This window comes from Pristiophorus japonicus, chromosome 13 (assembly GCF_044704955.1).
Source record: "Pristiophorus japonicus isolate sPriJap1 chromosome 13, sPriJap1.hap1, whole genome shotgun sequence".
Classification (NCBI taxonomy): Eukaryota; Metazoa; Chordata; class Chondrichthyes; family Pristiophoridae; genus Pristiophorus; species Pristiophorus japonicus.
Window position 1 is genome coordinate 51,361,500 of NC_091989.1, and position 18,800 is coordinate 51,380,299.

General features: G+C 44.7%; 1 protein-coding gene across 1 annotated transcript in view; it reads right to left on the minus strand.

Annotated features, from left to right (window-relative positions):
* The window catches only part of ccdc87 (coiled-coil domain containing 87), a 95,356-nt gene that overhangs the window by 47,906 nt on the left and 28,650 nt on the right, over positions 1-18,800 (minus strand). Inside the window, exons 4-10 of the mRNA XM_070896750.1 lie at positions 17,547-17,695; positions 13,677-13,927; positions 5,981-6,215; positions 5,787-5,880; positions 4,895-4,989; positions 4,399-4,568; positions 2,465-2,597 (exon numbers count right to left, since the gene is read on the minus strand). Of these exons, the coding sequence (XP_070752851.1) occupies positions 2,465-2,597; positions 4,399-4,568; positions 4,895-4,989; positions 5,787-5,880; positions 5,981-6,215; positions 13,677-13,927; positions 17,547-17,695 (1,127 nt within the window). The remainder of the gene's footprint in view (positions 1-2,464; positions 2,598-4,398; positions 4,569-4,894; positions 4,990-5,786; positions 5,881-5,980; positions 6,216-13,676; positions 13,928-17,546; positions 17,696-18,800) is intronic.

Here is an 18,800-nt window from a genome sequence, read left to right on the forward strand (position 1 = left end):
ACAAACAAAAATTTTAGATTTAGAATGTGACAGCACAGGAGGCCATTTGGATAATAGTGCTTGTGCCAGCTCTCTGAAAGAGCTCTCCATTTAATCCCATTCTCCTTTTTGTTGTCAACAGCAAAGCTAAGGAAGGTGGGTTTATTCATAATGGACAGAAAAAGGAATCGATAACTGGATGAAACCCTCCAGGCAAATTAGTCTGGTCTGTAATGTAGTGCTGGACAATATAAAAAGGATCAAAAGTACACAGCTGTCAATATAGTGAAAAATAAGGGTTTTCAGATTGTTCCAACATATGTAATTACAAGATCACATTAAATTTGTATAGTATGCTTAAAACATTCAGTACAGATAATTACTGCACTAATTTAGTTGCTATTTTGACTCCTGCATTCTAACTCCTACAGACTGGGAGTCTGTGTACTAACTTCTGGGAAAGATTTTAACTGGGAGCGGGTTTCAGCCGGGTTGAGGGTGGGGCGAGCATCAAACCCGTGTGACCAATGTCATCAGTTTGAGACTCGGGCTGTTTTAACTCCCGGGACTCATTTACATTCCACCGACCAACTGCCCGCCTGAAAGAGGCAGCTGGCTGCATTTGGGCAGATGAACAATTGCAGGACCTAGAGGTTGCCCACCAGCACCAAGATAAGTTGCGGAAAGGGAGGATCATGGCTATTTTGAGGGTGGGATTGGGGCGGACGCGGGGAGGGAGGGGGGGGGGACGTGGGGAGGGAAGAGCCTGGGACAGCAGAAGCCCAAACTTACCATGTGGGACCTGGAGGAGCTCTCCTGGCCACAGTAAGGAAAGCTTCTGACTTACATTGGAGGGGCTCCTCTTCTTCCCCACCAGGTTTTACTAAGCAGGGTACCCGCAGCATGCATCCCACTCAAATAGCTGTTGAAATTAGTTTGGCGGGCACCTTGGCCATTTAAAGGGCCCAGTTAAGTTGCGGTGGGTAGGAATCGAGTGGGAACTGGGCAGTAACTCTGTGCACAACTATTTTAACTACGCACCTGCTGGGCCAGGTTGATGAAAATTTCTCCCCACCCAACCCTGAATTAAACAGCGATGTGATGAACTGATTTAGCATAATTTTTTTGTTAAAGCTACGTAATGAAGTTAAAGTGAAGACGATAAGCTTACAAAGCAGTATTTTTACTTTAGAAAAATGCACACTTCAGAGAGATTTGATTGATGTCTTTAAAATAATGAAGGGAATAGACTACAGGTACTTGAATTAGATAGGATAGGGAGAACCGGTGTATGTGCGTACATGTTAGATGCCAGGAAGTCTTTCTACTTGGAGTGGGTCATTGACTTTTAGAACAAGTTGCTGGTTCGAGCAGTGAATGGGGATTCATTGCAAACATTCAAAAGGGAGATGTATCAGATTCTGGGTGTGGCAGTTAACACAGCATAAAAAGTTAGGTGGGATATTGAGCAATGTATCCTAGAACTTGTTTTGATCACATTTTGCGGTCAGAGAGGAATTCCCAGGTTTATTTTGCCCCTGAATTGGCCTAGGGCTTTTTTATCTGATTTTTTTTTGTCCCTCCTGAATTGCATGACTGGTGGTGGGTGGGAGCATTGGGAATCATAGTGCTCTTTTGCAGCATGAGTGTATGGGGCAGGCTAGAACCAACTGATCTTTTCCTGCCCATTATTTTTGTATGTTCGCAAACGTGTTCATAAACAAAGTACCCCAGCAAAATGGAATCTTGACCTTTATTGAAGGGGGATAGAGTATAAAAGCAGAGAAGTCCTGCTGCAACTGTACAGGGTATTGGTGAGGCCACACCTGGAGTACTGCGTACAGTTTTGTCTCCGTATTTAAGGAAGGATATACTTGTATTGGAGGCTGTTCAGAGAAGGTTCACTAGCTTGATTCCGGAGATGAGGGGGTTGACTTATGATGATAGGTTAAGTAGGTTGGGCCTATACTCATTGGAGTTCAGAAGAATGAGGGGTGATCTTATCAAAACATACAAGATAATGAGGGGGCTCGACAAGGAGGATGCAGAGAGGATATTTCCACTCATAGGGGAAACTAAAACTAGGGGGCATAGTCTCAATAAGGGGCGCCCATTTAAAACTGAGATGAGGAGGAATTTCTTCTCTCAGAGGGTTGTAAATCTGTAGAATTCTCTGCCCCAGAGAACTGTGGAGGCTGGGTCATTGAATATATTTAAGGCAGAGATAGACAGGTTTTTGAGCGATAAGGGAATAAAGGGTTATGGGGAGTGGGCAGGGAAGTGGAGCTGAGTCCATGATCAGATCAGCCATGATCTTATTAAATGGCAGAGCAGGCTCAAGGAGTCAAATGGCCTACACCTGCTCCTATTTCTTATGTTTTTATGTTCAAAAGAAATACCATTTAAAAGACATATTTGCAACTGGCAGAATGACCTTTCGTTAAACATATCTAACAGAATGTTTGTTTCTATCAGATGTTTGTACCATCAGCATTTTCTCACGATTACGTTTTTTCATTTCACTGGTCCTATCATATGTGAGTGCTTGAAGCAGAGGAGGAAGAGTTGTTTCAGGATCAGTATCGTCTCCCTGATTTACAGTGGACATTTGCAACAACCTGCGGATACATAATAAATAAGTTATATTTATTTTTCATTGGGTATAACAATTAAACGCTGTGATTAGCCCACTTTGCAGCAGGGCTAATAATATCCGCTCTCCTGTATGGCTCAAAGGCATGGACAATGAACAGTAGATACCTCAAGTTGCTGGAGAAATACCACCAACGATGTCTCTGCAAGATCCTACAAATCCTCTGGGAGGACAGACGCGCCAACATTAGCATCCTCGACCAGGCCAACATCCCCAGCATCGAAGCACTGACCACACTTGATCAGCTCCGCTGGGCAGGCCACATCATTCGCATGCCAGACACGAGACTCCCAAAGCAAGCGCTCTACTCGGAACTCCTTCACGGCAAACTAGCCAAAGGTGGGCAGAGGAAACGTTACAAGGATACCCTCAAAGCCTCCCTGAAAAAGTGCAACATCCCCACTGACACCTGGGAGTCCCTGGTCAAAGACCGCCCTAAGTGGAGTAAGTGAGCACCTCGAGTCTCGTCGCCAACTGCATGCAGAAATTGAGCACAGACAGCGGAAAGAGTGAGCGACAAACCTGTCCCACCCACCCTTTCCCTCAACAACTGTCTGTCCCACCTGTGACAGGGACTGTGGTTCTCGTATTGGACTGTTCAGCCACCTAAGGACTCATTTTAAGAGTGGAAGCAAGTCTTCCTCGATTCCGAGGAACTTCCTATGATGATGATCGTGCTTAGCCTACTTTTACCAGTGTAAGAGTTTTAAAACATATAAAAATAAAATTTAAACACACATTTTTATGTTAAAAACCCTGTCCACCAAGGTAAGTTTATTTTAAACCCTATTAAAACACTTTAAAAAAAACCCAAATAATATTTTTTTCTAAAACATTAAATTAATTTTAATTTCAATTAATTTTTAATATGTGAGGTATTTTTTTCATTTTTTTATTTTGTGTTTGGGTGTTTTAGGGGGCATTCTCATTGATAGTAATAGGAGCTCAGAGATACAGAATTCCCATTATTATCAATGAGAATACTGCACTGTGATCGGGTGTCCGGTCCCACGTGATTCCAGTTTCTCCGTCCGTACCTCCAAGACGTGTACGTGCTACAAAGCGCGGGAAGAGAAGGCCTCCCACTGGAATCCAAGGCGCCACCGAGACCACCAGGTACTTTCGCAAAAAAATTTTGGGTCGGAGGTGTGCCTCCGACCAGAATTTTAGCCCCAAGATGTTGATATATGCATTTTGCTTTTGTCAAGTTGCACTCCTCCTCTCCCAAAGGCTTTGAACAGGCCCGCCATACAATTTCTTGAGTGCCAGAAGCCGATCAAGTACCTCACATAAGTGACCATTCTTCATGCATGAGAATAAACCTGAGTGTCAGGTTTTTCAACCTTGGACTGAATTACAGGTGGCCCAATCATGTTCTCACCCACATGTTTTCCAATAAGAGTCACTCAATAAAAATTAAGAATGGAAACACGGGCTGATTTCTCTTCTTCTAGCCGGGGCAGTGAGGCCAATTTTTTGAGGCCCAGTTGCTACCCTGAGATCAATCTGGAATTGAACCCTCAGACCAGACCGTGTCTGGTGCTGAAATGCAATGGCATTGTATTTACCCCCCAGGCAACTGCAGCAACCTCTATATGTATTCTCACCGTGTAAATTTTGTGGTTGAACTTCAGCAAACAATGTTCTCAATATCTAAACACCAAATTTCAAAAACATGCAAATTATAATTTTTAGGAATTGTTTTTAAAATTAAAAATTGCAAAGACTCTGCTATAGTCTCATTCAGCCAATGTTGCAGTGCTTACTTCTTGAGATCATCAGCAATTGACAAATGTTCTTTTTCTTTTCTTTCAGCTTTTGTCATTTTGGAGCGAGAATGCAAGAATTTGTCTTGGGAAGCTGCCGTATAGTGAAAAGAACTTGGTTCCTTTGAAAAAGGTTTCCCCGCTCTCAGGTTTGGATTGGATTGCCAACTCTAAAATAAAAACAAGGAATTAGTAGTTAATCATTCTAATCCTTGTAGCTCCCTTTCACATTATGTTCTTACCGTGTATGTTCAAATTAACAAAAGTGATGAGCATCTCACTATGTGACACTAATTTGCACTGCTAGATCACAACTTCCAAGTCCCAGCAGCAACAGCACTCAAAGTGCTTTATCCAAATTCTCAACAATGAAAACAAGCTAACTGTATTTCAGCTTTAAGCCCCTCTATTGTTTCACTGGCTCTAGAGGAGATGAGTCCAGAATTAAAAAAGGCTGTGAATATGATTGTTTTAAGTTTCCCATTATTACTATTACCATTAGATCTAAATTGTGCTCTGGTTGCAGACGTTTTGTTAAGATTTGTTCTTCATTTTGTTGTTTTGGAAGATTAGGAGTTCGTACAGCAACAACTGTAAACAGAAGGGACAACGTTAAACTTTGTTTAAACATTTGTAACGATTTTGCTTGAAAAATATTAAACAGTCTGTGAAGTTAGATCAGCCAGGCTAGTATTTCTACTTTCAAATCTTGAACAGAGATATGAGGTTATTCCTATTCTCTCCAGGCTTTATTTGATCTCCATAACTTGGACCTTACAAATTTGTTTGCTACAATTGGAGTCTCCAGCTCAAATTCAAGTATTAGGAGCACCTGCCTAATACCAATCATAGGCCCCTGTTAAATGTTTAGGACCTGATGTCCTTTGTTTCTCTCTGGATTCTTACACTTTATAATATGTATGAATTAACACCGCCCACTACTCTGAAATCTGTTCGCCTTGTACTAATGAGCTAGAAAAACAATGTTAATGTCATTTTAAAGGTTTTTTTTGTAATGCATTTTTTCCTCGCTTCCCCTCTTCGATGTTTCCCCGAGCTTTCTGCCACGCCACAGCCAAGATTGTGGGAATGACATCTGTTCCCATGACTCTGCCTATGTTACACTTGAGGCAGCCACTCAGTAACACACACAAACTGCCCAGGGTGATTAACCTTCAAACTTGCCTTCAATTTCAATGAAAAATTATGCCTTCTCCACTTGGCAGCTTCCCTTCATAGCATGCTCAAAATTGAGAACCCACTGTTTGTACAACCACCATGATACTAATCCATAGCACAGCTGTTAGAGCAGAAGCATACTACAGCACCATGTGGCTTAAAGCGTGTGATTTATAAAATGTTTAGATAGAATAATATTAAATACTTACTCTGCATTTGTCTGTGATCTCCAGCTGATTCAACTTTATGAGGTAACACCTTATAGATCTGTTCTAGGTCCATTTGCAGCATATTTTCATTGATCTGTAAAGAAATATTGCACAATCACGTGAGGAAAATAGTTAATTCATCCAACATTTTATTCAACAAAAATTTACAGTTCACATTCTAATATTTGACTAACCTCTTGAAGGTCTTTTTCTATTATTCGTGGTTTTGGTTTTGGTACTTTCTTGGGTCTGCTGAGGTTGAAGAGGTGCTTTAACGTAAAGGGGGCTTCCGGAGACATTGATTTCTTGATCTTGTATTTATATTTATCTAAATTTTCCATGTCAGGAGCTTCATCAACATAGTCTGCTGATTTGCGTAAAGACTTGATTTCTTTAGAAATGCAACGCTTTATAGCTTGTATATTCAAACTTTAAAAAAATCATCAGAAAAATACAGTTGAAAACAGAACTAAACTCCAATAATTAATTCATTCCTTTGACTATACTATATTCATTCTTCTCTCCAGTTAATTGTTGTTGCTCTATCCTCTGATCCAATCATTCTGTGCCCATATTTCTAGGGCTTCTGGCTTGGTATAACAGACAATACTTGTGGGCAAATGGCACAAACAACTTGCAATTCCTTGTAATTCCTGAGAGAATAGGGAGGGAATTCCTTCACCCCTGGGAATTACTCTGTCTATAGTAATATTTTGCAAAAACAATTTGAGTTTATTTAAAAATTGACTATAGATTACATACTTCATATATATATTAATCTAATTCAGAATGCTGGAACGCTCTACCAATAGGGATAGATAGTATTGTTGTAGTTATGATACCGGACTAGCAATCCAATCAAAGCCTATCTTAACAAGTTGTGAAACTGAATTCAATAAACACAGTAATATATGGGACTAGCACCAGGAAAAGTGATCAAAGTTGCTGGATTGGTGTAAAAATCCAATTGGTTCATTAATGTCCTTCGGTGAATAGACGCTCTCACCCCGACCCGGTCTGACGTACAAGTGACTCCAGTCCCACATTATCTGATTGACTTTTAACACCTCTACAGTGGCCTTGCAAGCCACTCAGTTGTACAGAATAAGCACCATCGCAGAGAAGACGCACTATCACAGTGCAGATGTACAACCCCCACATCCCGGTCATTGATGTGCTGATTTTCCTCGCCAGGTATGTCGATGGGGCAGGAAACAGCAGCGGCTTGAAAGACTTGCACAGGATTTGGACCAGCAAGCACCAGATCCGGGTCACCATGAAGGTGGACGCCAGCGGAACCATCCTGCACCCCCCCCCCTCCAGCTTCGCCATCGGAGGAAGGCGGGGCTACATGGTGTACGCTGGCCAACCCAACGTGTGCCGCACCTGCGGGAAGGCAGGCCATGTGGCGGCAAGCTGCAAAACTGTCATCTGCCGAAACTGCAAGAACGAAGGTCACCAGACAAAGGACTGCAAGGAGACCAAGTGCTGCAACCTCTGTGGTCTGGCTGGGCACTTTTACAAAAACTGCCCCAAACGCAACTTCAGCTACGTGCAGGCAGCAAAGAACATTGCACGGGAGGAGGAGGAAGCTGAGGAACACAACGCTCCAGAGGAGACCTACACCCGCGCCGCCCCCACCCCGATCAACGCCCGGGGCAAAGAAGCAACCGCCCTCGTGGACTTGGAACGAGTCGGTGAGGAAGAGAAGCCTGCTACAGCGAGCTGCGACACACCAGCAGCCAGCAGAGAAGCTCTCCCCTAGCGCATTGAGTCCATGAATGAGGAGACAGCAGATGATGAAGCGGGATGGGAGACCGTCAAGAAAAAGGCCCGCAAGCGTAAGGAGAACAGGCGAGCAAGGGCCCCTGCGGAAATGACAGGGAAGAGGCGGCTAGCAACCATGACAGACAGCAGCGACGGCAGCTCGTCTGATGAGGAAAGGCGAGAAAAAAATCCTCACTACCGCCACCAAAAAAAGAGGCAATACGCCAAACCCTCAGCCACAGGCGACCGGGAGCAGTGAAGTGACCAGCACAGCCCCGCTCCAGCACACACGAGCTCCGGAACACCCGGAGCGAAGAAGAGACCAACGCAGACCAGCTCCGGGGCAACGGGAGCAGCGAAGTGCCCAGCACACCCCACCTCCGGAATACCGGGAGCGACACAGCGATCGAAGCACACCAGCTCGAGAACGCTGTGACTGATGAAAAGAGGGAACCACCAACACCAGACGAGGACAGTGCAGAGGACATATCAGACCTTATCATAGCACTGCAGCAGTCCCCTGGTCGAAACACTCCCACGGCAGAGGATGACGACCACGCCAGCCCAGGTGCAGTAGACTTTCATAGTAATAACCTACGCATGCTGGAACTGGACATTGAGCAGATCTCGGACTTAAAGGACGATTTATTTGAAGTGTAATGTTTGTAACTGTAAACAATAGCTTTAAAATGGATTTAAAAATTGCTACAATTAACGTGCGTAGCGTAAAATCTACTGCGCGATGTGTTTCCACCTTGGGGTACCTCGCCAAGGTCAAAGCGGACCTGCTGTTCTTGCAGGAGTGCGGTCTGCCGCACTTCAGCAGTTACCGGCAGTGGTCACGATGGTGGGCCCATGGACCATCCATATGGTCAGGAGGCAACGACTGCCGGCCTGGGCATTCTGCTGCGGGGAGGCCACTTCACCATCACCGAAGTTAAGGAGGTGGTGGGCAGCCGCCTCCTCGTAGCAGACATAATGTACAAAAACTCCCCTCTCAGGTTAATTAATGTACACGCCCCAGCTCACAAGAACGAGAGGCTGGCCCTCTTCCAGCAGCTCCCACTGCTACTGGCAACGTCCAGGCCGGTCATTCTGGGCGGTGACTTCAACTGCATCATCGATGCGGCTGGACGATCCAGCAGAGCCAACAGCAAACTGGACGCCACGTCCAAACTCCTGATGAATGCGGTAAAAGATGCCAAGCTGTGCGACGTCTTCAGCAACCCTGCAGATGGAGCACCACTCAGATACACCTGGTCGAGACCAGACGGGTCCGTCCGTTCCAGAATAGACTTCCTGTTTGTGTCCCACACGCTCAAGATCAGATCCACCGACTTCACGCCGGTGTTCTTCTCTGACCACTGCCTCCTACTGGCCGACTGTCACCCACAGGAAAACCAGAAAGTTGGCAGAGGGATATGAAAGCTGAACGTGAAACTGTTGACTCCGGAAAACATTGAGGATCTCAAGAGGGATTACAAAGGTTGGAGAACCGTAAAACCCCTCTGCGATTCCCCGATGCACTGGTGGGAAACAATCAAGACGAACATCAAGAGGTTCTTCGTCCTCAAAGGTATTCAGGAGGCGAGAGGGAGACAGAGGGAATTGTCCCAACTCCAGACGAATATGCAAAACCTGCTCCTGCTGCAGTCAATGGGGGTCGATGTCACGGAGGAACTCGAAGAGGTGAAGGGCCAGCAAGCCTCGCTCTTTGCCTCAGAGTCGTCCAAGATCAACTTCCACTCCAGAGTCCGCTCCGTCGAGAAGGATGAGACGTGTTCGCGTTTCTTCTTCCAAAAGGTACACAGGGGGAGCTCTGTGATCACCAGCCTAAAGGAAGAAGACGGTTCTGTGACGTCTTTGCAGCCTGACATGCAGAGGATCAGCAAATCCTTCTATGCCGGGCTATACGACGTCAAGCCCACAGACCGCGTGGCCTCCCAGTCTTTCCTGTCGTCTATTTCGGAGGTCTTAGACGACAGCGAGCAGGAGAGTCTGGAGCATCCGCTAACTCTGGACGATCTGACAAAGGCTGTCCGGTCCTTCGAGACGAATAAAACTCCTGGAAGCGACGGCTTACCGGTCGAGTTGTATTCGGCTCTGTGGGACTGGATGGGCCCAGACCTGCTGGAAGTGTACGGGGGTATGCTTCTGGCCGGCACCATGTCAGAATCGATGAGGAAAGGCATCATCACCATCATCTACAAGCAGAAGGGGGAGAGGGAGGAAATCAAAAACTGGCAGCCCATTTCGCTGCTCAATATGGACTACAAGATCCTGTCAAAGGTCATCGCCAACAGGGTCAAGTCTGCTCTTGAGCTGGTGATTCACCTGGACCAGACCTGTGCAGTTCCAGGCAGGAAGATCTCTGATAGCCTCGCGCTACTCAGGGATACGATCGCCTACCTGCGGGACAGGAGGGTGGACATCTGCTTAATCAGCTTAGACCAGGAGAAAGCCTTTGACAGGATATCGCACATGTACCTGATGGACGTGCTCTCCAAAATGGGGTTTGGGGGGGGGAACCGCAATTGGGTTCAACTGCTCTACACAGACATCAGTAGTGCAGTTCAAATCAACGGGTGGGAAACTGAAAGCTTTCCAATCAGATCTGGAGTCAGGCAAGGCTGTCCCCTCTCCTCTGTCTTGTTTGTGTGTTGTATCGAGCCCTTTGCCAAGTCCATCAGGAGGGTTGCGGGCATTAGAGGGGTGACGATCCCAGGCAGCGGAGGCGCTCAGGTCAAGACCTCCCTGTACATGGACGAGGTCGCCGTCTTTTGCTTGGATCCGCAGTCGGTCCACAGATTGCTCGCAATCTGCGACCAGTTTGAACTAGCCTCGGGAGCAAAGGTCAATCGCAGCAAAAGCGAGGCCATGCTCTTTGGCAACTGGACCGACCGATCCTTTATTCCCTCCACCGTTAAACCAGATTACCTGAAGTTGTTGGGAATATAGTTCGAAGCGGACGGGGCGTGCGCCAAAAACTGGGAAGAGCATATCGCCAAAGTGAAGCAAAAACTGGGATGGTGGAAGCTGCGCTTCCTCTCCATGGCAGGAAAGAACCTGGTCATCAGGAGTGAGGTGCACACAGGGTTGCTACACGTGGCACAGGTCTGGCCCATCTCTCGCTCCTGTGCCGCGGCAGTTACCCGGGCTGTCTTCCACTTTGTCTGGAGATCCAAAATGGAACGAGTCCGCAGAGACACAATGTACAAATCTCTGGACAGTGGAGGAAAGGATGTTCCGAACATGGCCCTCATCCTGATGGCCACCTTTGTGTGCGGCTGCATCAAGCTGTGCACAGACCCCCGGTACGCAAACACTAAGTGTCATTACGTGCTGAGGTTCTACCTGTCCCCTTTATTGCGAAGGATGGGCCTGGCCACGCTGCCGCGAAACGCCCCACCAGCTGGACCATGCCTGTCCACCTATCCTTCGTGGAAAAGTTTCTCACAAAAAACCCCTTTGACCACAAGGCCATAAAACAGTGGTCAGCACGTAATGTCCTGGTCGCCCTACGAAAGAAAGAGAGGGTGGACCCTGTCGGTTGGTTCCCTGAGCAGACTGTCGAACTCGTTTGGCAGAATGTCTTATCGCCAGAGCTGTCACACAAGCACCAAGACGTAGCTTGGTTGGCAGTGAGGAGGGCCTTACCCGTCAGAGCGTTCATGCACAGCCGACATCTCAGCAGCATGGCACGGTGCCCCCGAGTCGGCTGCGGGGTGGACGAGACTGTCACCCATCTCCTTCAGGATTGCGCCTTCGCAAGGCAGGTTTGGAAAGAGATGCAGTGGTTGCTGTCGAGGTTCATCCCGAGCAGCTCCGTAACACAGGACTCTGTGCTCTATGGGCTGTTCCCAGGGACACACACCGAGACAGACATTACCTGCTGCTGGAGGGCCATCAACTCGGTCAAAGACGCTCTTTGGTCTTGCTGAAACTTGCTGGTCTTCCAGAGCAAGGAGATGTCCACGTCTGCGTGTTGCAGAGTGGCGCAATCCAAGATCCAGGGACGCACTTAAAATTGGTGCAGTCGCCGCAAAGGAACGATGGGGAAGGGCCACAGTTTAAAGCTCTTTTGCCACGGTAAACCCGGGGGCAGGAATCAGTACAAAACTCCCCTTGGGCCATACTTGTAACTTCTTTTTTGTGTACATGGAGCACCATGATCTGTAAACACCTATGTAGTGCCATGTACAATGCAAGGTCTGTTTCGTGATGCACGTTGGAAAGGAACAATGTAAATGTACCGTCACCCATTCCGTGTGCTGTATAGTGACACATGTAATGTAATTTGTTGAATGTACTACAATGTATCCCGAATTGTACTTGAACTGAAAAGCAAGGAAATGTATCGAACGAAACTGCCGGCAGCACCCAAATGTAGTGTATGGGATTGCTGACCGCAGCTAAATGTACTGAACTGCTTTTGAGTGTACTGTACAAATTTTTATATGAATAAAGTATATTTTGAAATTTTAAAAAAACCATCGGGGGAAGTACTAGCAAGCACTGGTTGAAGGAGAACTAGGGTTAGGCAATAAATTCAACTTGGTCAGCATCACCCATATCCCAAGAGCAATGAGAAAAAAAATCTTCTTGCTCATCAAGGCAAGTTGTGCACTTTGTGAATGACAGCAGTGGTTTTTGCTCCCCACACGTCTTGATCCTTCTCTATTTGTTTGCTCCCTTTGTCTGTTCCCTCTATAGTCTGTCAATAGTAAAATACTGATTACTGAGTGAGCTACCACACATCATGGAAAGTTATAACTCAAGCTGAGTTCTGGTATCTTCATTGGGTGGTTCCAAAGACTAGACAGTTGCCACACAGTTATGAAACAAAACAATGGAGTGTGAGGGGGGGGAGGAGGTAAATGCCAAACATTTTTATCTTCGCTGGCCATCTTCAGGAACCTGAGCTCCTCATTAGTAACATAGTGAAATAACACACAGAAACCTTGTGCACATTTACCTTTCAAATGGTTCCATTACTTGCGTAAAGATAAAGGAATAAATGGGAAGATGCTTTATATTAATAATAAGCAGCTAATCAACATAATCTGCAAACAAATTCTGAATTAAATTAATTTCTTTAAACACATTCTGGTCACCAACAACCAAGGGAGAGATTCAAGCACTTGGAGGTAGGTGTTGAGATGAGCCACAAGGCTGATCCCTAGTGACAACAGACTGAGTTATGAGGAAAGGCTGGAGAAACTTGGGCTTCTCTTCCTGGAAAGGAAGCATCTGAGGAATGATTTTATAGAAGTTGTAATGTATGCACCTGTGAGTATGCTCACAGGATTGTAATGCTATTGTGTTGGGAGTGGCTGAGCCAGTCACGTCATGTTCACAAGACTCAATAAAACCCCAACCAGTTAGGTTCAGGGGATCCGCAATGAAGCAAGTGGTTGTGAGCCTGGTGGATGAACTGGTAATGTGTAGTGTGATTGTTAAACCTTTGCTAATAAACCAACTAGTTCGAATAGCAATGTGTTGCTATGAATTTTTAAGCAAAGAACCCATAAAGCAAATACATTACAGAAATAAGCAAGATAATTAAAGGAATGTAAAAGATAAATCTGGAATAATATTTAAATAAAATTGTGAACGGAGCAGAAGAGGACACAAATTAAGACTAGAAAATGGTAAATTTGGTTAGCACTGATATCAGAAAGAAGTTCTTCACACAAAGAATAATCAGTATTTAGAACTGACTTTCAGAAAGGGTCATCGAGCTAATAATCCTGGAATCATTTAAGAAACAATTAGATGCAACAATGAGGAATATAGGGGAATATAGGGTCTTTATGGATGGATGAATTAAGATGGGCCAAATAGCCTTTCTCATCTGCAGTGTATTGGTTCCGTTATTTCTTTATGATTTGTAACAAACTGACTGCAAATAATTATTGGCAACCATAGACTTTAACCGTAGTATGATTTTAAAAATTATCTTTTGACATTTCTGCAACTTAGTACAAATCATTTATCGCATTACAACGTGTTCTCAAATTATTTTCTATAGATTGATTTTATGTAATAAAATTGAACAGCGGGAATGAATAGAAAGATACGTTAAACCAGTAAAGCCATGCTTATTTATGTTGAAAAACTTACAACCTACTGCAGTCAAGTGCGAGTTGAGCCTTTAACCTACTAAGATTAGCCTCATCAGTGAATACAGAGCGCTGTCTCACTACATCCACCATATGAAGATAGTGAAGGAATAGTTGTTCACACACTGTGATGATATGTGTCGTCATTCGTCGGCTGAGCTCTTTGTTTTCCATGTTTGTCAGAGTAATGTCTTCAGAATTGTGCTCAAACTCTTTCCAGAGCAGCTTCACATCTGCTATAATCATTCCTCCCTGAGAATAACAATGCCAGCTCAAAATTAGTCTGTGCAGAAACATAGCATCGTTCCAAAGATAATATTGTATAATCAGTCAAAAGAGATACTTGTTTTTGTATTATATTAAAATGTATTCCTCTCCAAAACTATACTGATTTAGTGGATAAAAGCAACTTCTGGTGTGATATGCTGACAGACAAACCAAAGAGGTCCAATGTTCGATCCTTGGTAATCTATATGCAAATTTCAGCCATGCACAATGGAGGGAGGGGGGGCTATGTAATTAGTTTCAGAGTCACTTGAGTAGGAGGTTGGCACAGGGAACAGCTAGGGTGTCCTATCCTAATCATTGTCCAGCAATCTCACTAGAAACATAGAAACATAGAAATTAGGTGCAGGAGCAGGCCAATCGGCCCTTCAAGCCTGCACCGCTATTCAATAAGATCATGGCTGATCATTCAACCTCAGTACCCCTTTCCTGCTTTCTCTCCATACCCTTGAACTCTTTGGCTGTAAGGGCCATATCTAACTCTCTTTTGAATATGTCTAACGAGCTGGCATCAACAACTCTCTGCGGTAGAGAATTCCACAGGATCACCACTCTCTGAGTGAAGAAGTTTCTCCTCATCTCGGTCCTAAATGGCTTAACCCTTATTCTTAGACTGTGACCCCTGGTTCTGGAACTCCCGAGCAATGGGAACAATCTTCCTGCCCCTAACCTGTCCAATCCCGTCAGAATTTTATATCTTTCTATGAGATCCCCTCTCATTCTTCTAAACTCCAGTGGATACAAGCCCAGTTAATCTAGTCTCTCCTCATATGTCAGTCCTGCCATCCCGGGAATCAATCTGGTGAACCTTCGCTGTACTCCTTCAATAGCAAGAACGTCCTTCCTTATATTAGGAGACTAAAACTGAACACAATATTCCAGGTGTGGCCTCACCAAGGCTCTGTACAACTGCAGTAAGACCTCCTTGCTCCTATACTCAAATCCTCTAGCTATTAAGGCCAACATGCCTTTTGCCTTCTTCATCGCTTGCTGTACCTGCATGCCAAACTTCAATGAATGATGTACCATGACACCCAGGTCTCGTTGCACCTCCCCTTTTCCTAATCTGTCACCATTCAGATAATATTCTGTCTTTCTGTTTTTGCCACCAAAGTGGATAACCTCACATTTATCCACATTATATTGCATCAGCCATGCATTTGCCCATTCACCTAATCTGTCCAAGTCACCCTGCAGCCTCTTAGCATCCTCCTCACAGCTCACACCGCCACCCAGCTTAGTGTCATTTGCAAACTTGGAGATATTACATTCAATTCCTTCATCTAAATCATTGATGTATATTGTAAATAGCTGGGGTCCCAGCACTGAACTCTGCGGCACCCCACTGGTCACTGCCTGCCATTCTGAAAAGGACCCGTTTATTCCGACTCTGCTTCCTGTCTGCCAACCAGTTCTCTATCCACGTCAGTACATTACCTCCAATACCATGTGCTTTAATTTTGCACACTAATCTCTTGTGTGGGACCTTGTCAAAAGCCTTTTGAAAGTCCAAATACACCACATCCACTGGTTCTCCCTTGTCCACTCTACTAGTTACATCCTCAAAAAATTCTAGGAGATTTGTCAAGCATGATTTCCCTTTTATAAATTCATGCTGACTTGGACTGATCCTGTCACTGCTTTCCAAATGCACTGCTATTTCATCTTTAATAATTGATTCCAACATTTGCCCCGCTACCGATGTCAGGCTAACCGGTCTATAATTCCGTTTTCTCTCTCCCTCCTTTTTTAAAAAGTGGTGTTACATTAGCTACCCTCCAGTCCATAGGAACTGATCCAGAGTCAATAGAATGTTGGAAAATGATCACCAATGCATCCATTATTTCTAGGGCCACTTCCTTAAGTACTCTGGGATGCAGCCTATCAGGCCCTGGGGATTTATCGGCTTTCAATCCCATCAATTTCCCTAACACAATTTCCTGACTAATAAGGATTTCCTTCAGTTCCTCCTTTTCGCTAGACCATCGAACCCCTAGTATTTCTGGAAAGTTATTTGTGTCTTCCTTAGTGAAGACAGATCCAAAGTATTTGTTCAATTGGTCTGCCATTTCTTTGTTCCCCATTATAAATTCACCTGATTCTGACTGTAAAGGACCTACGTTGGTCTTCACTAATCTTTTTCTCTTCACATATCTAGAGGAGCTTTTGCAGTCAATTTTTATGTTCCCTGCAAGCTTACTCTCATACTCTATTTTCCCCCTCCTAATTAAACCCTTTGTCCTCCTCTGCTGAATTCTAAATTTCTCCCAGTCCTCAGGGTTGCTTCTTTTTCTGGCCAATTTATATGCTTCTTCCTTGGATTTAACACTATCCCTAATTTCCCTTGTTAGCCACGGTTGAGCTACCTTCCCAGTTTTATTTTTACTCCAGACAGGAATGTACAATTGTTGAAGTTCATCCATGTAATCTATAAATGTCTGCCATTGCCTATCCACTGTCAACCTTATTTTCCCCTCCTAATCAAACCCTTTGTCCTCCTCTGTTGAATTCTAAATTTCTCCCAGTCCTCAGGTTTGCTGCTTTTATGTTGTACAAGATATTGGTGAGGCCACACCTGGAATACTGTGTGCAGTTTTCGTTTCCATATTTACGAAAGGATATACTTGCTTTGGAGGCAGTTCAGAAAAGGTTCACTAGGTTGATTCCGGAGATGAGGGGGTTGACTTATGAGGAAAGGTTGAGTAGGTTGGGCCTCTACTCATTGGAATTCAGAAGAATGAGAGGTGATCTTATCGAAATGTATAAGATTATGAGGGGGCTTGACAAGGTGGATGCAGGGAGGATGTTTCCACTGATAGGGGAGACTAGAACTCGCGGGCATAATCTTAGAATAAGGGGCCGCCCATTTAAAACTGAGATAAGGAGAAATTTCTTCTCAGAGGGTTGTGGATCTGTGGAATTCGCAGCCTCAGAGAGCTGTGGAAGCTGGGACATTGACTAAATGTAAGACGGAAATAGACAGTAGGGGGATAAAAGGGGTTATGGAGAGCGGCAGGGAAGTGGACCTGAGTCCATGATCGGATCAGTCATGATCGTATTAAATGGCAGAGCAGGCTCGAGGGGCCGTATGGCCCCCTCCTGCTCCTATTTCTTATGTTCTTATGTTCTAAATGAATGTTGGACAATGACAAGATCGGGCTCATAGTCCGATAGTCTTCCAGCACTCGCAATCTTGGTTCACAAATGCCCAGTTAAGTAGCTATTGATGGGCTACCAGTGCCCATCAACTGAACTACCACTTTTGTTCAGAGGGAAGAGGGGCTGAAGTAAGGACGTTAAAGAAAATCAATTGATAAAGAAAACTAACTTAGAATATCAAACATTAAAAATGTATGAATAAAATGCAAAATACTGCAAATGCTGGAAATTTGAAACAAAAGGATAAAAGCTGGAAACACACAGCCGATCAATCAGCACCTGCAGGGAGATCAGACAGTTAACATTTCAAGCTCACAACCGTTATCAGGGTTATGATAAAAGGTATCAGTCCAAAACGTTAACTGGTGTTGACTGTCTGCTCGCTCCACATATTAGATAAAGTATCTCTTTAAAATGATCTACCTACCAGTGCCTGTTGGGTTGCTCTCGAGACAGATGGAACCTCTGATTTTGCAGCAATCCTTCTTTGAATCAATTCGCAGAGCTCAGCGAGGGAGGCCGGAGCCAACTTCACATTTTGATCAATAGGAGTTACTGGACGCTCTAGCTGAAGCACTTCAAGGACATAATCAAAAATGCATACAACCAATATACCAAATGACACTACCTATATTTTACAGAGAAACTGTTTTTAAGATATCTAATGCTGCATTTGCATTATAAGTACTAGTTTGATATTGGTACATGTTTTGAGAGTGGTATTAGGAAACAACATGTTCTACTGCTTGCACTGTTCTCTGCTCAAGCAAAGCGGAGGTCAAAAATTTGTCTTTGAATACTTTCGTATACTAGTTATAAAAATATTGGACATGGGAAAAATGATGTTCCTATCTGGTAATGAAGGATCTTACCATGTGAGAATGCAAATCCTGACTGACAGGAAGGTTGGATTGTTCCGGGGAGTCAGCAGGCGCAATCGGTGGCGGGTCGGCTGGGAAAGTGTTTTTTTTTCACACCTGGTCGTCACACGCATTTCCCAATATCGGGTCTGTCAGGGCTGAGCATACCCGACAGGCAGTGGCGGGGGACCAAAGTCAGGTAATTAGTGGCTTGTTTAGAGTCCTTAAGAATGATTTTCAGCTTACTTTTTGCACTTGACAGCTCGCCCATGGGATCCACGCTGGTTGTGTACCATGTCTGTCAAGCTGAGGCGAGAGTTCAGTGGCCATTGAATCAGCTGTTGAGTTGACAGCTTCAACAGAGGGCTTCAGCACCCAACCACATTGTTGCCCGAGATGCCAGGGATGGCCACACCAAGGCCAGATTTACTTCACTTGACACTATATTACCTGGCTGCCACATGATGCACCAGGTTGGCATCACCTCATACCAACAGCATAAAGCATCCCTACAATGCCCAAACCATTTCTTTCACACTCATGACCATTGTGGGGGGAACTGTTATGTCTCACCATTCCTCACTAAGCCCTTTCCAAGCTGCACACAAATCTGTCCAAGAACACTGTCATGTATTCTACTATCATTGTAATCCATGTATAAGCTGACCTAAGTTGTACACCTTGAGAACATTGACCACTAGGTGGTGAACTTGTGGGAGACACTCCTAACCTGGACTTTCAGGTATAAAAGGGGAAGCTCCACCCATCTTCTCCACTTCAGTGCTGGCTAATAAAGGACTGGTCACAGAGTGACCTTCTCT